Raw genomic sequence first — 21,692 nt, 5'->3', positions numbered from 1 at the left:
AACGAGTTTTCAGAGTAGGCAGGGCATTTTAGAATCTACGGTATGCACGCCACTGGTCTGGAATAAACCTATTTCAACGTCCCACCAAAGGGCTAGGCCTCCCTTATTATGGGAGAGCGGATATGGAGCTTTGACCCACCACGTTGCGAGTTGACGAGCTTAGAGGATAATGAAATAAATTAACTTTTAATTGAAAGTAGAATCGCCCATTAGGTCGTTAATGAATTTAAAAATAACACTATTAAATGTTAATGACCGCCGAATCCAGTTCGGTTGGCAGCTTTCGGGAAACTCTGCGGCATCTTTACGTCCAAAACTCCTCAGTATGCCTGAATGACGAAGGTCTTCGAGCAGTGCGTGTTGCCAGTGATGACTTACGGATCCGAGACATGGTCGCTATCTATAGGCTACATAAGAAGGCTCAGTCACTCACGGGCGATAGAGCGAGCTATGTTAGGAATTTCTCTGCGTGATCAAATCAGGAATGAGAAAATCCGTAGAAGAACCAAAACATAACTCAGTGAGTCGCAAAGCTACAGGTCAGGGCATATGGTTCGAAGAGCCGACGTTGGGGTCCCAAGGTGCTGGAATGGCGACACCGCACCGGAAAGCGCAGTCTCGGTCGACCCCCCACTAGGTGGACCGAGGATATCAAGCGGGTTGTAGAGACCGTTTTGTTTGGAAGTCCACGCTAGAGGTATATCTCAAGCAGTGGACGTCCAACGGCTGTTAATGATTATGATGGTCAAATGTTAATGACCGGTACCGACAGCATAACTATAGCTTGGCAACTTCGTTCGTAACACTCCCGATGGTCTGCGCGGGCCGGGGGGCGTGTAGCGATGAATGAAAAATCCACGACTGATGCCCTCACTTCCCCGCACGCATGATTTCATAACCGCGCAGTCTTTCCCCACGTCGCCCGCATATCATGGGAGTGTTGTCAACGAACTTGCCAGACTATAACTTCCCAACACCGAGTTAAAAAAAAATTACTGAAAGTAGGTATCTTAGAAGAAGGAAAGCTAAGTATCTCATAATTTGACTAGACTAGAAACTAGCAGCATACTAAAGTCACACAGGCTAGCTCAGTGGCTAGTAGATATAGGTAGGTATCTAAGAAAATAATAACTGATAATGATATTTATAATGAGTAATAGCAGTTGTTTAGTCGCGTTTTACTTCTTTTATCTAGCGCACAAGATTACTATGTAGATACAGTCGTGGACCTTGCCCTGTGACGGCGGCTTGTCTACGCGCCAAAACATTACGGCGGCGAAGCAACATTTACACGCTAACGTTTCGCGGGAAAACATTCCGACCGGAAAATGTCTAATTTAAAAATCCTCCGCAGCAATTTCGCGCGGCAAATTTTAAACAGTTTTTCCCCGCACAAAAAACCAAGGAGGTTGAGGAATTCAGGAGTTTCTGTGTCTATTCATAATCGTGGTTTCGCTACCAAAACCGCTGCAGTATTGGAGCAGAACGTTTTAAGTTCGCCATGGGGTGAGATTACTGTTGGTAATGAAACAATGGTGGATTATGTTTTCAAAGACATCGATTTGTGGTCCGATGCTCCCTGTGTGGTAAGTTTTGATTTTATTTTAAAACTTAAGTATTTTTTTTTTAATAATAGTAAAATAAACAAAAAATAAATAAATTATGGCTAGCTATTGGCAATTATTATATTCACTGCGTGTGAGCTTCTAAACGAAACAATTGTAAAAAAACCCAAAAGTGTGTGTTCTATTGAAAAATATTTTTATACCCATTAAATAACTCTTCAGTCTATAAAATTATGTTAGAAAAATAATTAATAAAAAAAAAAAATTAGTTCAATGTCTGCCAATATTCTATTTGTTCTATTTTTTTTTAATTTTAATGGGGCAAAGGATCAAATCATTTTAACGTTTTTCTAATTCTAAAAAAAATACTTAGGGCAAAGCTGTGACTACGGAATAATGTTTTATTATTATTATTATCTGCTGTTAATTTTACTCTTCAATAAATTTTATTGCTGTAGTAATAATTTATAATGATTTGACCTTTAATCTAGGGATTACTAATAGAGCAGGATTTACAACATACTGTAAACTAAGCATACCTATGATTGTTACGGGTACAAAGTTCAGATAAAATCTATAAACACACAGATGAAGTCTCCGGCAATGATAGGAGAATATAAATAGATACTGAAGGTTAAGGCTAGCTATAGACTGTTGGCACAAGCTGAAATTCTTTTTTTCAGTATTTACTGAATTTGGTTTTATTTTACAGTTCCTGTGTCTAATAAATACACGTTAATTGAATTTAAACGTACTTAAATATTTTAAAGCTGAAAAGTTTGTTCAGTTGAACGCGCTAATCTTAGGAAGACTGCTGACGCACGTTAGCTGATTGCTTGAAGACGTCAATGGTATCGGATAGACGAATCTATACTAATATTATAAAGCGGAAGAGTTTGTTTGTTTGTTTGTTTGTTTGATTGAACGCGCTAATCTCAGGATCTACTGGTCCGATTTGAAAAATACTTTCAGTGATAGATAGCCCATTTATCGAGGAAGGCTATAGGCTATATTTTATTTAAAAAAAAATTAGGGATCCTTCCTAAAACTCTAATAATGTAACCCAAGGTGTACATGGCGCCTTCCCAACAGTCTGCAAATTCCCTCAAGCATTGTCATTGCTATTCAAAAGGCCAAGGGGTTGCAAATACAGCAGCGTCATTCACTCGCAGCACACATCATTTTCTACAAAAAATGTCGCGACAGCATATATCTATCTATCTATCTATCTATACTATAATAAAAGAGTAGAAATCGAGTGTCTGTACTTTGACCAAATTTAACTAAAATCAAGTTAGGGCGATTAGAAATGAGCAATAAAATACAAAAATATTTTTTTTTATTTTTTTGCCTGTCTGTCTGTCTGTCTGTCTGTCCTTCTGTCTGTATGTTCGTGCTATTCTCTGGTTCTGCTGAACGGATTTTGACGCGGATTTCACAAATAGATTAAGCAAAGTTCAGGGCAACATATAGGCTTTGTTTCATTAAAATCGGACAGATAGAAAAAAGTTATCTTGAAAAAACCGGATTGCTCAAATTGATTCGCAGGCGTTATTTGGAGAAACGAGATTTCCACTAAAACTGTGTAATATCGATATTGAGGCACATATTCTATACTCAACTGACCAATTTGTTTGTTTATTTGGTTGAACGCGCGAAACTAATCTCAGGAACTACTTAAAAGTTCAGGTTCAAACTGAATAATCCTTTTTGTGTTTAAATAGTGACATTGTCTACTTTTTTATCGTATAATGTTATGCAAGATTTATTACTATAAAAATTTGGCGCAATAGCTATTAAATACTTATCTATATACTTATAATAAAACTGTAACAGGTCAAATTACAGAACTTTTAGATTAATTTAAATAAAATTATCATAGGGCATTATACAATCGATACTGAATTCAGAAACATTTTTTTTCGATTATTTGTCTGTCTGTCCCTATTTTTTGTTGACCGGGCATCACACTGAAACTACTGAATGAATTCAAATGAAACTTAGCACGGTTTGAGAACATAATACGGGGCAGGTTATAGAATACTTTTTATAGCGAAAATAAAATCAGAAGGGGTGAAATCGGGGTTGAAAGTTTGTACGTAAACTTTATTATAGACCGGCATTTGGCCGGGAGTTTGTGATAGGGTCTTTGACCGTGACTACGGCTGGGTATTTTACCCAAACAAAAAAAAGCGCGGCCTTCGGTCGGGGGGTTGTAATATGGCCTCTGATCGTGGCTACGGCTGGGCATTTTTCCGATGCACAAAAAACGGAACGCGTGGCCTTCGGCCGCGCACCGTATTGTAGCCCGGCCTTCGGCCGGGAGTTTGTGATACAGCCTTCGACCGTAACTACGGCTGGGCATTTTACCCAAACACAAAAAATGGAACGCGTGGCCTTCGGCCGGGAGTGTATGATACAGCCTTCGACCTTGACTACGGCTGGGTATTTTACCCAAGCAAAAAAAAAGCGCGGCCTTCGGCCGGGGTTTGTAATATGGCCTCTGATCGTGGCTACAGCTGGGCATTTTTCCGATGCACAGAAAACGGAACGCGCGGCCTTCGGCCGCTCACCGTATTGTAGCCCGGCCTTCGGCCGGGAGTTTGTGATACAGCCTTCGCGCACTGTATTGTAGCCCGGCCTTCGGCCGGGAGTTAATGATACAGCCTTCGACCGTAACTACGGCTGGGCATTTTATCTATACTAATATTATAAAGCGGAAGAGTTTGTTTGTTTGTTTGTTTGTTTGATTGAACGCGCTAATCTCAGGATCTACTGGTCCGATTTGAAAAATACTTTCAGTGATAGATAGCCCATTTATCGAGGAAGGCTATAGGCTATATTTTATTTAAAAAAAAATTAGGGATCCTTCCTAAAACTCTAATAATGTAACCCAAGGTGTACATGGCGCCTTCCCAACAGTCTGCAAATTCCCTCAAGCATTGTCATTGCTATTCAAAAGGCCAAGGGGTTGCAAATACAGCAGCGTCATTCACTCGCAGCACACATCATTTTCTACAAAAAATGTCGCGACAGCATATATCTATCTATCTATCTATACTATAATAAAAGAGTAGAAATCGAGTGTCTGTACTTTGACCAAATTTAACTAAAATCAAGTTAGGGCGATTAGAAATGAGCAATAAAATACAAAAATATTTTTTTTTATTTTTTTGCCTGTCTGTCTGTCTGTCTGTCTGTCTGTCCTTCTGTCTGTATGTTCGTGCTATTCTCTGGTTCTGCTGAACGGATTTTGACGCGGATTTCACAAATAGATTAAGCAAAGTTCAGGGCAACATATAGGCTTTGTTTCATTAAAATCGGACAGATAGAAAAAAGTTATCTTGAAAAAACCGGATTGCTCAAATTGATTCGCAGGCGTTATTTGGAGAAACGAGATTTCCACTAAAACTGTGTAATATCGATATTGAGGCACATATTCTATACTCAACTGACCAATTTGTTTGTTTATTTGGTTGAACGCGCGAAACTAATCTCAGGAACTACTTAAAAGTTCAGGTTCAAACTGAATAATCCTTTTTGTGTTTAAATAGTGACATTGTCTACTTTTTTATCGTATAATGTTATGCAAGATTTATTACTATAAAAATTTGGCGCAATAGCTATTAAATACTTATCTATATACTTATAATAAAACTGTAACAGGTCAAATTACAGAACTTTTAGATTAATTTAAATAAAATTATCATAGGGCATTATACAATCGATACTGAATTCAGAAACATTTTTTTTCGATTATTTGTCTGTCTGTCCCTATTTTTTGTTGACCGGGCATCACACTGAAACTACTGAATGAATTCAAATGAAACTTAGCACGGTTTGAGAACATAATACGGGGCAGGTTATAGAATACTTTTTATAGCGAAAATAAAATCAGAAGGGGTGAAATCGGGGTTGAAAGTTTGTACGTAAACTTTATTATAGACCGGCATTTGGCCGGGAGTTTGTGATAGGGTCTTTGACCGTGACTACGGCTGGGTATTTTACCCAAACAAAAAAAAGCGCGGCCTTCGGTCGGGGGGTTGTAATATGGCCTCTGATCGTGGCTACGGCTGGGCATTTTTCCGATGCACAAAAAACGGAACGCGTGGCCTTCGGCCGCGCACCGTATTGTAGCCCGGCCTTCGGCCGGGAGTTTGTGATACAGCCTTCGACCGTAACTACGGCTGGGCATTTTACCCAAACACAAAAAATGGAACGCGTGGCCTTCGGCCGGGAGTGTATGATACAGCCTTCGACCTTGACTACGGCTGGGTATTTTACCCAAGCAAAAAAAAAGCGCGGCCTTCGGCCGGGGTTTGTAATATGGCCTCTGATCGTGGCTACAGCTGGGCATTTTTCCGATGCACAGAAAACGGAACGCGCGGCCTTCGGCCGCTCACCGTATTGTAGCCCGGCCTTCGGCCGGGAGTTTGTGATACAGCCTTCGCGCACTGTATTGTAGCCCGGCCTTCGGCCGGGAGTTAATGATACAGCCTTCGACCGTAACTACGGCTGGGCATTTTACCCAAGCACAAAAAACGGAACGCGTAGACCCAAGCACGAAAAACGGAACGCGTAGCCTTCGGCCGCGCACTGTATTGTAACCCAGCCTTCGGCCGGGAGTTTGTAATACAGCCTCCGACCGTGACTTCGGCTGGGCATTTTACCCAAGCACAAAATACGGGACGCGCGGTCTTCGGCCGCGCACTGTATTGTGGCCCGGCCTTCGGCCGGGAGTTTGTGATGCAGCCTCCGACCGTGGCTACGGCTGGGCATTTTACCCAGACACAAAAAAGTACGTACTTTGTTGTGCACCCTCTTTCGTCCAGGAGTTTGTGATAGGGTCTTCGACCGTGGCTACGGCTGGGCACTTAACGCAGACACAATTAATTGCACGCCGGCCGTCGGCCGGGGGCTGGATAGGGCCTCCGACGATTGCTACGACTTTGCATTTTACCCAAGCACAAAAAACGCGCACATTATTGTACACCGGCCTTCGGCCGGGACTGTGATTTTATGATTTTTATATATAAAACATACGAAAATATAAATAGAAGGGGCGACGGCGTCGAAAATGTACATAGATTTTCACGCGGACGAAGTCGCGGGCACCTGCTAGTAATCTATATTTTTATTGTATCTGTAGAGAGGTAAAAAGAGATTCCAAAATAACTATCAGGGGGTGATTAGTGTTCGATACTGATGCCAACAATGCAATCAGTAAAATTTTTGTCTGTCTGTCTGTATGTTCGTTATAGAAACAAAAACTACTCGACGGATTTTAACGAAACTTGGTACAATTATTTATTTATTACTTCTGGGCAGGTTATAGTACTTTTCATCGCGCTACGATCAATAGGAGCAGAGCAGTGAAGGGAAATGTTGGTAAAACGGGAGAAGTTACTCCATTGTTACAGCGATACTTCTGTAAGAGGGGGAAATAAAGACTAATGGCGGACGAAATCGCGGGCGTCCGCTAGTACCTAATAATCTTCGATGAAGTTAGTCAGTAGACAAATATTTTTTTTCTTGATTGTGTAAGTGCCGTAGGATAATGGGACCTCAGCCGCGTCACCGAGATAAAATTTAAGTGTCTGCCTGTGAATTCAAAATAACTATTTTATACAGTTATTTAGGTTATTACACGATACTAAAACACAATTTTAAATTTTTTGTCGGTCTGTTTGTCCAAGTTTGTTTGAAAAGGCTGAACCTTTCATTATAAGACAGAGGAGGTTATTGAGCTACATATAGCTTATAGGATAGGTATTATATCCTAGAAAAATCCATCCATCTGCGGGATTCGTGAAAAAGTGGATTTCACGCGAAGTTGCGGGCGTCCGCTATTTACTCGTACGGTCTAAGATCCGGCATACCCTCATCTGTTCTTATTTGTTAGTGATAAGGAATAAATGATAGATGATATTCACAGTGACACATTACCAATAGAATTGTCTAGTTAAATTACAGACAGGCACATTTTTCATACAAAATCTAGTAAACCATGTACTAGATCAAAGGCACAGTACAGTTAAATTAAGCATAAAATAAACTTTATTTTGACATATTAGACGACTTTAAATAACTTATAGAATACCTGATGAGGATATTTATATTGGTAACATTAATTGACTGTTTATATCTGGCAACCACACAGTTGCAATTTGAAAGCAGGCAACCTTTTCAATTCTGTTGGGTATATTCTTTTATGTTTTAGGAGGGAAGTAGATTAAATAAATTTAATAAAAAAAAATATTTAATTCTCACCGGGGGCAATTTAATTAGGCAACCTATTTTCACTAATATTTTTATCATTTATTTCTTATATCAAATAAATAACAGATGAATAATAAATAAAAAAAAAAATATAATAAATATATTTTTATAATAAATACGAGATCTAGCATATTCCTTATGCCAGATCTCGTACTACTATGAACTAGTAGATGCCGCCCAGTTTCACCCGCGTGGTTCCCGTTCCCATGGGAATACGGGAATAAAATATAGCCTATAGCCTTCCTTGATAAATGGGTTATCTAACAGTCAAATAATTTTTCAAATCGGACCATCAGTTCCTGAGATAAGCGCATTCGAACAAACAAACTCTTCAGCTTTATAATATTAGTATAGAATTCATGATTATCATAATGTTTATCGTATCCGGTATAGCTTGATACTAATTGAGCCAGTCCCCTCTACCGGTGTTTTAATTCACAAGTGCACGTTTGAACACGGGTGCACTCAGTGGCGAGCATAAGGTTTATAACTTAGGTATGCACTCTACGTACAAATTGTACAAAATAAAAAAATACCTTTTTAATAATGATTCTTCAGGGTAAGCAGTGCATTTATGCATTTAAATGCACACCACTGGGTGCACTGTTTCCTTTATAATTATGATCTATCTCATTGAGTCTCTGACGACGATTAAACGACTTATGGCCGGTCCACAGGGCAACATCCGTATAGTACTGTATAAAACTGCACATACGGACTGTGTATTCATTTGTGCAGTTTTATCGCACGTCAGTGTGCGAATATTGGTGCAGAATTTGAAAACTACTAGTCCGATTTTGATGCGGTTTTCAGTGATATTAGGTTTTCAGTATTTCAGTTTTGGTGACAACTCACCAGTAAAAACGAACGACTGATATTCTCTTTATTCGAAGATGTGTTTTTTTAATTCCGCTCCAACCGTTGTGGGTTATTACAAAATTTTCAATTTTGTTTTTTATTATTTTTTTATGACAATAAATATAATCATTTCTCTTTATTTCTGCTTAAGTAGGTTATATAAAAAACCGGACAAGTGAGAGTTGGACTCGTCCATTGAGGGTTCCGTACAAAAAAATCAATACATTAAATAAAAATAATAAAAATCCGTTTAAGTTTGTGCCAATGAAGCCCTTTTTGAATGATTGCTTTATTGCTTTATTGTGATTTAATTACAAAAATGTATCTACGGTTTTCAAGCTTTTCCTCATACTTGTAGGAGGTACCTACATATGAGACGATATTACTTGAATTTCATAGTTCTAGGATAACCCTATTATTTTTTTATTTCCTTGCGAATGTCGTTTCTGAGATAAATGGTCTATCAGACAGACGGACAGACAGACGGACATAAATGGTCTATCAGACAGTGATCGTTTTTTCCTTTTGAGGTACGAAACCCTAAGAATAAAATGGCAAATATTCTTAATAAAAAATTAAACTGGGAATAAAGTTTCAAACGCGTAGACGTAGACCCCAACTAAGAAGAAGAGACCTACTTAAATGAATTAAGCTTGGGCTATAAGAAATTATGTATAAATTATGAACCTAATTAATTGTGGTAGTATAAAATGCCTAATAGGAGAATTGTTAGATATCTTAGGTAGGTAAATATGTCAATATTTACTTGATTATTTTTCTAAAATACAAACAAACGTGATAAGTAAAATATCCTCGCTACTTACTAAGGTCGCTTATCTGGTATTTAATAGATAGATAGATAATATTTGGATACAAGAATAGATAAGATAGAGATTGCGTTGTTTCCTACAACTAGGGTTGACATCTCTAAAATCTGCCAACCAGGACTAGAAGCACAAAGATACTGGATTTTGGGAATAAGAACTCGGACATATCAAAAGATTAAAAAATAATTAAAATTGACGGTCCGGGGAATGTCTATAAATACTACCTACCTACCTCCAACTTTCAGTTACGTGCATTCAAAGAAGTTAAAAGTCTCGTGTCTCAAACGGTGAAGGAAAAACATCGTGAGGAAACCTGCATACCTGAGAATTTTCTTAATTCTCTGCGTGTGTGAAGTCTGCAAATCCGCATTGAGCCAGCGGGGTGGACTAATGCCTGACCCGTGTTATTCTGAGAGGAGACTCGAGCTCAGTAGTGAGCCGAATATGGGTTGATGGTGAGGATGAATAAAAAACCGCAGTTTACGTAAGAGCCACGCTCTAACTGCCGAGATCAAATGTTCCATGATAATGGTAAGAAAGCACATTACCTTAGAGCACCTATTTTATTAATTCCTTTTTTTTTACCGCGACGCTTCTCCTAATATAAGACAGCGATTGATCACGGTCTAGCACTCTGTAGCGGCATATATCTTGAAAATTTCAAACCCGGGCGCCCCGTCTGGTCGCTCTCCGGACGCCCCCTAAAGTAGGAAATGTTTCAGGAAACCCGGAAGACCGGTAAACCTTACCTACAATATACACAAAATAATTATGTACTTACCTATCTACTTTCTTTACTCACCCATATATTACACGTAGTTAATTACTGATACCTATAGATATGTTTGTGACATGAGGACGTTTTACAGGATGTTTTATTTATCTAACACAGCAGCGTATGTAGTAATAAATATATTTTCTTTCTTTCTTTCTTTCTTTCTTTCAGCGATAAGTACTTAAGTAGGTATTGGGTTTAGTAGGCTTTAGTTGGTAGATATGGTAGCAAACGGATAAAATTCCACACAGAATTTCGTGGCTAAAATTGGTTGGAAGTATTAAAAATACAACGGGTAAACGACGAACAATCGGCAACAATCTCTTCAAAGGCGTCGATAGATCATTAACTGAGATATTAAGATGGTTGAGCAAATTATGAAATCTAGGTACAGTCAGGAGTAGAGATGCACCGAGTAACATTTTTGCCGAGTAACGAGTACCGAGTTTTACTCGGATAAATTTTTTTTCTACCGAGTACTCGGCCGAGTAACTCGGTTCAATCAAATTCCCATTTCGCGCGCGTAAACAAGTAATAATTCAATCCAAAATTGTTTTTTTCAAGTAGGCTTAGTTTACAAGCACTTTTGAAACGTCAAGTTTGACTATTTGTAGTGACTCTATCACCAGCTCAGTAGGCGCAGTCTCCTGTTGAGAAGAGCGACAGGAAACTCATTTTAATTTTATTTAAATTTAATTGAGATTTTCAAAGATTTCCTAAATCTATACTTATAATAAATCTGTAGAGAGGTCAATTCTGTACATGAAATATATTTCCAAAATAACTATCAGGGGGTGATTAGTGATCGATACTGATGCCAAAAATACAATCAGTAAAATTTTTGTCTGTCTGTCTGTCTGTCTGTCTGTATGTTCTTTATAGAAACAAAAACTACTGGACAGATTTTAACGAAACTTGGTATAATTATTCTACATACTCCTGGGCAGGTTATAGTATACTTTTCATTACGCTACGATCAATAGGAGCAGAGCAGTGAAGAGAAATGTTGAGAAAACGGGAGAAGTTACTCCATTTTTTAAGTTTCCGTCGCGTGTATAGCCTTAATGGTTAAAGCTACATAGAAATCATGTATGACGGAAATGTTCTCCTTAAAATTATTTAAAAAAACACTACAGCATATATATGTCTATCTTTTATGGTTGACTCACAATAACACGTCGAACTCCCGATAGCTTAGCAGTTCGGAGCTTTCTAATTATATTTGTCTACTCTTATGTTTATAACACTCATCACTCATCCCTAATAAAAAAGTTAACATTATTACCTATTCAATAAAAAAAGAATCATAAAAATCGGTAAAGAAACACCAAAGTTATAGATGAAATACGCTAAGCCATACGCGCGTGAATACTAATTCATGCTTTAAGGATTATGTTTGTGTAACGGTTGGCGCGCTCGACGCGACTCGCGGTGGGAGGAAAAAATAGGCGTATAATTAAAGAAGTGCAGCCTTAATGAGTAGGGTAGGGGTAGGGTAGGGTAGGGGTAGGGTAGTGGTAGGGTAGGGGTAGGGTTGGGATAGGGTAGGGTAGGGGTAGGGTAGAGGTACGTTAGGATAGGGGTAGTTGAAAGTTTACAACGACTTTCACGCGGACGAAGTCGCGGGCGTCCGCTAGTTACTAATAATTACTTTTTGATTAACTCTGTTGTTTTAATTATATGTACCTAAATAATGCTTTTCTTAAACAAGGTATACTCGGCATTCACCGACCGAGTTATTCGGCCGAGTACGAGTATCAAAAAATCCGCCGAGTACGCCGAGTACCGAGTATCAACCGAGTACTCGGCCCATCTCTAGTCAGGAGCATAAACCATTGAATCTATTTCTATTGTAAAAAGAGCATGCAGCTTTACACTTGTGCAAGTCTATTCCTACCTCTATGGTAGGTAATTGTTATTACAAAGGAATTCAAATGAAAAGCCTAATGACTTTTTTTTTATTTGTAGTGGACAGCCCAGTGGACAGTTTTGCCCTTTGAGTACGGAACCCTAAAAATTATACCATACCATATATATATATATTTTCTTTTTGGCGGTTCTATTTATTTTTTTCTAAGTCTGCGGTAAACCTATAAATAAGTGCGTCACACTCCAACGGTCAATATTCTCTTGCCAAATATTTTTAGCTACTAATGATTTGTTTGTATATTATATTTGTACCATTAGTACAAGAAGCTAATACCATTTTATTTCATTTTATAAGGCCTACGCGTTTAAACATTTTAAAAAATCTAGCATTTTTTTTAACTGATTTTATCTCGTGATCTCCGAATCGTAATCTGTGGTAATGCTCAGAATTCAGTTTGGCAGGAAGCTAGTTCAGAATTAGTAGACGCCCGCTAAGAACGTATTTTGCGACAGGATCGGGTTTAGGAGGTCTAAGTCGCGGGCCCAAGGTGCTTGGAATGGCGACCCCGCACCGGAAGGCGCAGTGTTAGTCGACCCCCGACTAGGTGGACCGAGGATATCAAGAGGGTTGTAGGGAGCCGCTGGATGCTGGCGGCTCGAGACCGTTGTGCTTGGAGGTCCATGCAAGCGACCTATGTCCAGCAGTGAACGTCCATTGGCTGATAATTAATTATGAAGTGGCATCCGCTAGTAGGTACTCCGGTATCTATTTGAATAGATGTTTTGTTTTTTTTTCATTTAAATATACTTTAAAGGTAGGTAGGTAGGTCATAATCAACATTTACCTACATAATGCACCTACTAAATACTCCAACGATGACAAAAGGAGCATTTGAATAAACAATGAAAGCAATTGGAATAAAGAAAAAGATCAAAGGGGTCGATTTGTACTACTATACTTAGATACAAAATGATTTGCATAACTTACTACTAATTACCTATATACCTGCTTAATACCTACATACAATAATAATTATTAAATCTGGCAGAATATGCACAATAGGTACAGAACACTAATACTCCTAACCCTCCTCAGAATACAAAAAAAAAACCCGTGTTTTGCGGGTATATCTAGGTATACTTAATATTATAAACCTGAAAAGTTTGTTTGTTTGAATGCGCTAATCTCGAGAACTACTAGTCCGATTTGAAAAATTCTTTCAGTGTTAAATAGCCCATTTATCAAGGAAGGCTATAAGCTATATATTATCCCCGTATTCCTACGGGAACGGGAACCACGAAGGTGAAACCGCGAGGCGTCAGTTAAAAATTATAAGTATTTAATTAACGCTTAAATTCTTTTGAATATTATAGACATGTGGATCAACAGGGCGGTCATACGACTATGCGATGACGAAAATGATGGTGGAGAGATGCGCGAATGCTCTCGCTGGTCCGCTGAAGTTGGCGCAGGGGGAGAGGATCGGGCTGATACTGCCGAACATCCCTGAATTCGTAGTGTTGATACACGGGGCCATGATGGCTGGACTTGTGGTCACTTTCGCTAACCCGTTGTACACTGCAGGTGAGAGTTGCTTTACCAAAATCCATTAAATTAAAGAAGAAGAAGGAGAATTGGATGTCACTCCCGTCAAACTCAGAATTCAAGGCCTAGTTTAGGAAATTAAATATCACGTGTCTCAAGCGGTGAAGGAAAAACAATGAGAGGAAACTTACATAACTGCAGAATTTTCTAAATTCTCTACGTGTGTGAAGTCTGGCAATCCGCATTTGGCGTGGTGGACTATTAGCTTAACCCTTAATTTCGAAAGGAGACACGTGCTCAACAGGGAGCTGAATATGGGTTGCTATGGTTGTTAACTCAGACCAATTATTGTATAGGACCTGCCTCGCTAGACGTTACTTTTCTGTCAAAGTATATGATCAACGATCTAATGCGATTATAAAAACTGTCTCTATAGAATCGATGTTAAATAGTTGTAATCGTGTTCGTCGGTTAAAGAGCTCCGTAAAAATATTTTTTTGTGTAATTGAATTGTGTAAAAAACGGGCAAAACTTCTAGTTTAGTATAAGATATATACCAAATCTAAGCTCGTTTTCTTCAGAAAATGGCAGACAATTTTGTTCGTGACTATGAGTGCGATACAGGTCCTCCTATAATTGGTCTGAGGTTGTTAATGATGAGGGTTTGTTTACAAGTAGTTACTTTTGAAACGTCAGGTTATGTTGTGATAATTAGGGTGTTAAAGTCGAAAACTTTGGCGTCTTGATCCGAGAAGACAGTCGGTCATCAGTACCTTAGTTACCTACACGTTATTCTTTAACTACATTTTCATAACTCGACTGTGTGTGTAGAATTCGTCTTTATCTCTATCCATAGTGTATTAGACAGAGAGCATACACAGAACAGCATAGACCTAACTACTGTGCCTACCTGTGTTATGCCTTTTCGCCATTCCGCCATTCCGCCCATCTACTCTGCTTCTGCCTTCAGCTTCAGGCAACCTTTTGCCTACCTATCTACCATATTAACGCAGGCTTTTGCAAAAGAGTTGTGATATTTTCTAAAAAAAATAAGTACAGTACTTATCACGTTAATGGCGATAATTTATAGCCCATAAATACTATTTGTAATGAAAGCATTAATGTTTAAGTATAGTAGGTAAGTATTAGTCAGTAGTTACTTACCTACCTAGGTATAAGAAACTTAAATACCTACCTACCAGTGACAAGTATGAAGTCTGTAAATAAGTAGGACTTATGTAAAACTTCTTCTTTGGTCCCATGGTTAACAGAGAAAGAAAACATAAAAACCTGCCTTCCAAACCGTTGATAGAGTCTTAACAAATAGTCAAACTTGACGTTTCAAAAGTGCTTGTAAAGTAAATGAGCCTACTAGAAATAAATGAATTTTAATTTTGTTATCGGGTTATTATTCCTGCAGAGAAAATATTTTCAACAAGCAGGCCGGTGTTGGGAACTTGGTGGTATTACATCTCAGTCTATCCGAGTTGCAATTGTAGGTCATAGGTCTTCATAGTAATTAGTAGGTAGGTAGTTACATCTATATAAGTTCTTATTATGAATATGCATCTACCTACCTATTTACAATACACGTGATTCCTATTACTTCTATCTACATAAATCAAAGGTTCAAGGGAACATGCCTGTCTTCCCAACTCCAGGCTGATAATTTCTATGGTAATTATCATCTGTTTATGATAGCCATATTCGGATAACTGTTGAGCACGAGTCTAGTCTCCTCATAGAATGAGATGAGAGGCGTTTGCCTAATAATAGTCCACCACGCCGGCCCAATGCGGATTGGCAGACTTCACACATGTAGAGAATTAAGAAAATTCTCAGTATGTAGGTTTCCTCACGATTTATTCCTTCAGTTTTGAGACACGTGATATTTAATTTCCTTACTTTTAGGTAAATGTAAGATATCTTGTTTATAGTAAAATGAATTTAATTTCAGATGAGGTGGGACGTCAGTTTTCAGACTGTAATGTGAAAGCGATTGCCACCATCGAGATGTTCATGCCAGTCGCAACGACAGTGAGCAAGTCGCTCAAGGATTATAAGGGAACTATTTGGGTCGGAGGAGAGGATGACAAAGCCAAAGGTAAACTTTTAGACGTTTTACTCTTATCACTTGACTGTTAAAATGTTCTCGGACGTGGTTTTAACTCGCGATCTCGAAAGCGCTCGGATTGATACAGCCGTCGAAGCTGAGGCTCGAGTCTCAGAGAGATGCTTTTAGAAAGTCGTTCTGCCCATCTCTTCTGCTTCTGCTTTTGGGCCCCATCAGACTATGCTTCTACTTTCGTCCTAAGCCCCCGGTGACGCCGCTGATTTCCCATTAAGGATCAGAATAAACAAAAGAAACGTGTGCGTCTCGGGACGCTCGACTGAAGTGATAACTTAATCCTGCTGCAGTGTGTGTGAGAGAAAGGAAAGCCACACAGATAGGCGCCTTAACGCGTTACGTTACGAAGCGGTTTACTCTCCCATAAGAAGTGATAAATTCAAAACTGTTTCGTTATTTTTAGGGTTCCTTATTTTTTAAGTTTCGACATGTCCGTCTGCTGGTAAACCTTATTAATTAGTACGTCGTATCCTTTCGTATCACTTGTTAAAGGTTTGCTGTGAAAATCATTACTTATTTATTTACAATTTATAACTACTCAGACTTAATCTAAATATTTGTTAACTTTCCAGGTATTTATGGCTTACGTTCATTACTAATGGCCGACCATAAGGCTGATCTACCCAAAGTGAACTGCGACGACGTGTGTCTGATACCTTATTCTAGCGGCACAACAGGAATGCCCAAGGGAGTAATGTTGACTCATAAGAATTTAGTATCTAATTTAAAGCAAGTACAAGCACCTAAGATGATGAAGTATGAAGGTGAAAAAGGTATGTTGATTTATTTATTGATTTACCATTACTAGCCGATGGTCGTCCACTGTTGGACATAGGCCTTTTTATTGACTTCTAAACATCAGTCTTGAGCCGCCAGCGGCGCCCTACAACTCGCTGGATATCGTCAGCCCCTTAGTGGGGGTCGACCAACACTGCGCTTTCGATGCGGGGTCGCCATTGCAGTATTATTTACTTTGTTAGTCTAGCTCTAAATTATTTTACCGTTGCTTATTTAAACGTACAAGAGCTAAATTGCTAAATTTACTAATAATTATAAAGTAACACTAAGTTTTAGTTAATGGATGTTTTGTCGTTTCAGGTAAAGGAGACGTTGTTCTTACAGTTCCCCCATTTTTCCACATCTACGGCTTCAACGGGATTCTGAATTATAACCTCGTTTTAGGATATCACATTGTCTCGATACCAAAGTGAGATATTTTTCTATTTACATTACGTAACAAAGAATATAATTACTAATAAACATAGAAACATCTTAAGAAAAATATTCATTGATTCTGGTATCAATAATTTTTTTAACATTAAAATGTAAACGACTTCAAAGACGTATTTCAGTTATTTTGATTTTAACACAAAATCACTAAAGCGATTTTCATGAAAATGAAATGGGACCAATCTGTAAGTATACTCTTTCAAACAAAAAAAGAATTTTCAAAATTGGTTAATAAATGACGAAGTTATGAGGTACAAACATTAAAAAAAAACGCGTCGAATTGAAAACGTCCTCCTTTTTTTGAAGTCGGTTAAAAATATTTTATTATGGTGGCAACCATTTGCCGTAATGTTTAAATTTTCAAGTTAGGAGTAGAACTCTAATATTTTTACTTTCAGGTTTACGCCAGAAGATTACATCAATTGCCTGGTAGAGTATGAGCCCACAACACTCTTTGTGGTACCGTCTTTGCTGGCATTCATGGCAACACACCCCATGGTCAAAAAGGAACATCTGCAATCAGTGGAGACGATCATGGTGGGAGCAGCCCCCACAACAGACAGCATGCTGGAGAAGTTTTTGCTCAAGTGTGAAAAAACTAAAGACCAAATTAAGCTGTTACAAGGTTCGTAAAATATTGGTACGGTTAACAGGTGCATAGGTCAATTCATTTTATTAAGGAATCCTGGAATAAATTTTTGGAACGAATTAAAACTCATATTTAGCTCTCTCTTGAGCCCAAGTCACTTCTCCGTTAGAGAGGGGTTATGCTAATAGTCCACCATTCTGACCCAATACGGATTGGCAGATTTCACACACAGAATTTAAGAAAATTCTCAGGTATGCAGGTTTCCTTACGATGTTTTCCTTCACCGTTTGAGATACGCGCTTAATGTCTTAAAAAAAGGTAAAATAGGCTCTTGAAATATTACGATATTAAGTATCTTTTTGAATGAACACGATCTTTTAGATTTTTTTATTTGTGAAACTTTAGATTATTACCTACCTACCTACTTAAAGCGTATTTTGGTCATGTTTCAGGTTATGGCATGACGGAAAGTTCCCCCGTCACATTGATGACGCCGTATATCTATCCATATGGGAAAGTGGGGTCTGTAGGACAATTGATACCATCGACACAGGGGAGGATAATCTCGCTAACAACAGGCCAAGCCCTGGGACCGCATCAGTCCGGAGAACTGTTGTTGAGGGGGCCACAGGTAGAACTCTTGAATTTTAATGCACTATCTATAATATAAAAATGAATCGCAAAATGCGTTGGTAAGCGCATAGCTCAACAACGCCTGGACCAATTTGGCCAATTCTTTTTTTTAAATGTTCGTTGAAGTCCTAGGATGGTTTTTACGGCGAGAAAAAATCGAATAATTGCCGGAAAAACCATAAAAATAGCAGCGGACGGGCTACGGTAACCTAAAAACTGTTAGAAAAATACGATTTCAGCTAGGAAGAGAGAAACTTTTGACATCTAGTCAAGGATAAAAAAATAATAAGGAGTCTAGTCTTCTTAGAACATATAATACTTAAGATCGGCTGAACGAATCTGGATAAAAAATGTTTCTAAATAGAATTCTAGTCTAGAATAGCATGTAGTAGTTTTCTACCGATACTCCCACATATTAAGCCACAAGGTCACGAGTTACAGCTAGTCTAGCTAGTTCTTAAATCTTACTCTAAAGAAATGAGATCAATATTTCTAAATCATACATTCGCATATTACAGATCATGAAAGGCTATTGGAATAACGAGAAAGCCACCAAAGAAACGGTAGACAGCGAAGGCTGGCTACATACCGGAGACGTTGGCTATTACGATGAAGACCATTACTTCTATATTGTTGACCGTACAAAAGAGCTTATTAAAGTTAAGGGTAACCAGGTAATGTCGTGGACTGTATTTTATACTTCAGTATAATAATGACTTTATATATAACTAGTGGATTGCTTGAGCAAGCAATCGCAATAAAGCTATAGACGACAAACAAAAATTCAGAATTCTTAAATATTCTACATAAGCGGCTAAAAGGCCGCTTATGTAGAATATTTAAGAATTCTGAATTTTCCTATTCACATTAAAGTAAAGACTAAATATTTCTGTACTACCCCTACAAAACAAAACTTAAACAAACCTACTTTAACGTTTTTGAGAAAGCTGTTCTAAAAAAAAATTGTATACTTTAGGTACTCATAAAGCTAACTGTTTAGTTAAACACCAAGCAAAACTATTTGCTTGGCTGCTTGCTTTGAAATCCAAAACAAAAAATTGATTTTGCATAATTTCTTTCCAAAAATAGGGTTTGATGGGGACTTTCACAATTTCATTAATATGATATTTTCAGCTTTTTGCAGCAAGGGCAAAATGGGCAGGATTGTTTTTTACATTCTATTAGATATATATCCATAAATTTATTATGGTTTTCAGGTATCACCAACTGAGATTGAAAGTGTCATAATGGAGAAACCCGAGGTAGCAGATGTTGCTGTTGTGGGCATACCACATTCCCTTGCAGGAGAAGTTCCTAAAGCTTTTGTTGTTTTGAAACCGAACCACAAGCTGACTGAGAAACAAGTGTATGACATTGTCGCTCAAAAACTAACTAAATACAAGCATCTAGAAGGAGGTGTGGCGTTCGTTGACTCTATACCGCGCAATGTAGCTGGAAAAATATTGCGCAATGAACTAAAAGTATTGGGAGGAAAACATTGATTATGATCACAAAATTTTGATCACATGGGTTCCGTAGTCCACAAAAAACCCTTATAGTTTCGGCATGTGTGTATGTCTATATCAGAGTAACAGTCGACCAACTTAAAAAATGTAGTTGGAAATCGGAAATTGCATACTAATTCCGTTGTTAATTAAATAGAAAAGTTGTTAATAATGTAACGCAGAGTCTATTAAAACTAGAAAGCTGAAATTTGGAATGGGTATTTTTAGCAGACTCTTAAGTGTTTTACAATCAATAAGAAAACTAATATCGAACCAAGGTTCACAACATTTGTCAGGACAACTTAATTAACAAATCAAACTGTAACCAAAATAAGACCCTAGAATGACATTGAATGAAGTCACGCACTTGTGAACATTGTGTGTAGGGTTAAAGGCGTCTTTTATAGTCAACCAACACTCCCCTTTTCCACTCAAGTCACTCTCTCCGCCTACCTCAAGTAACTCATAAAGAATTACACAACAAGTAATGTGGACGGCTCGAACGCCACGAGCACACTGAAGCCGACCGGCACGAGCACTTAGAAATGGTTTAAAGTGATAATTTAATCTACGGAACCCTACATTACTTAGCCGGTTTAAGTTTAAAGTAGATAGTGTAATAATTTGTAAATAGTTTCCTTTTATTTATAAAATGGTGCAGAGCAACAATAGTTCAATAAGTGTGTATTATTCTTATACAGGGTGCTCGGGAGTATTTCCCATACCTTCAAGGTGTTGGCGAGTCCACTTATAGAGAGCCAACTTGCATAACTGATATTTTTTAACAAAAAAAAACTTTTTATGTTTTCATACAAAGTAATTATTATAATTCCGACTATCCATGTAGCACACGACTTTATCTACGTCATTATACGTAGGTTTGGCTACGTAATTATTATAAGGATGCGTTTCAGGGACACATTTAAGATCTGTTTACAAAAGAAATATTTTTTACTCTAAAGATATTCATTTTAGAACAGATATTCCTTTGACATTTTTGATTAATTTTCCATACAGAACATAACCCTAGAGTTATGGGAAATACTCCCGAGCATCCTGTATATTTAAAAGTATAAGTCACATTGTTTTGTTTATTACTTTACTACCCTAAAGGGTAGCAGCAAACAAAGAGTTATTTAGTTTTTGGAATTATATCAAATACAAATGTTTTTAAAGAATAGTACAAAATATAAATAAGTTAGTTGAAATTTGTTGTATATTAGTTGTAGGTACATTGTTGATCATGATATAAATATTTATTTTATTATATATTGTAAGTACTTGTTAATAAAACCTGTGTTTGGTTTTATATTTGTTGATTGTGGTATTTTAATGAAAATTTAATATATTTTTTAAATCTATATACATATAGAAAATTGCATAGTATTTAGACTGATATTCTAGTAATCTAGGAAATAGATATTTACTGTGTCTGTGTGTAATATAGGTATAACCTATAAGGTGTCTGTACTTATGAAATAAAAATTTTACATGTTAAATTTTGTAGAAAAATGTATTAAAAGGTTTATATTTTTTAAAAATATACATTAATGAAAAAAAAACGCGTTTTACATTTATACCTAGTTACTTTACATGTACCTATTGATGTATATATTATTCAATTTACATCTGAAATTTTGAATGAATCACATAAGTAAAAAAAACATACATACAGCCGAACCGCCTCCTTTTTGGAAGTCAGTTAAAAATTAAAGAATTTTAGTAGTGGTAGGGCTGTATTAGATAAAGAAGTGATAGTATGGGATGTCGTGATTATTTTTATGAGTAGAACAGTGTGTGGACAAACACGGCAACATCACAAAGAACGTTGTGTGGTTGTGGCATAAAGAAGTCAGAAAGCTCTATTATTGGCTGTTAAAATAAAAAA

General features: G+C 37.6%; 1 protein-coding gene across 1 annotated transcript; it reads left to right on the top strand.

The window, feature by feature from the left end:
• The first annotated feature begins 1,269 nt into the window (after positions 1-1,269).
• On the top strand, positions 1,270-21,558 carry LOC112052214 (probable 4-coumarate--CoA ligase 1). The gene is made up of 9 exons (XM_052886151.1): positions 1,270-1,586; positions 13,548-13,758; positions 15,677-15,823; positions 16,420-16,620; positions 16,946-17,054; positions 17,476-17,702; positions 18,119-18,297; positions 18,818-18,973; positions 19,517-21,558. The coding sequence occupies exons 1-9, from the start codon at positions 1,329-1,331 to the stop codon at positions 19,799-19,801; spliced, it is 1,773 nt and encodes a 590-aa protein (XP_052742111.1). The 5' UTR covers positions 1,270-1,328; the 3' UTR covers positions 19,802-21,558.
• Positions 21,559-21,692: the final 134 nt, after the last annotated feature.

This window comes from Bicyclus anynana, chromosome 16 (assembly GCF_947172395.1).
Source record: "Bicyclus anynana chromosome 16, ilBicAnyn1.1, whole genome shotgun sequence".
Taxonomy (NCBI): domain Eukaryota; kingdom Metazoa; phylum Arthropoda; class Insecta; order Lepidoptera; family Nymphalidae; genus Bicyclus; species Bicyclus anynana.
Note: the sequence above shows the minus strand (reverse complement) of the source record. Positions and strands in the feature narration are given on the sequence as shown.

Bases quoted from the DNA above. Each gene is read 5' to 3' on its own strand.
- LOC112052214 (XM_052886151.1), top strand. From the start codon at position 1,329: ATGTCTAATTTAAAAATCCTCCGCAGCAATTTCGCGCGGCAAATTTTA. The intron at 15,824-16,419 runs GTAAACTTTTAG...TTAACTTTCCAG, and splicing joins AGAGGATGACAAAGCCAAAG to GTATTTATGGCTTACGTTCA. The intron at 17,055-17,475 runs GTGAGATATTTT...TTTTACTTTCAG, and splicing joins CACATTGTCTCGATACCAAA to GTTTACGCCAGAAGATTACA.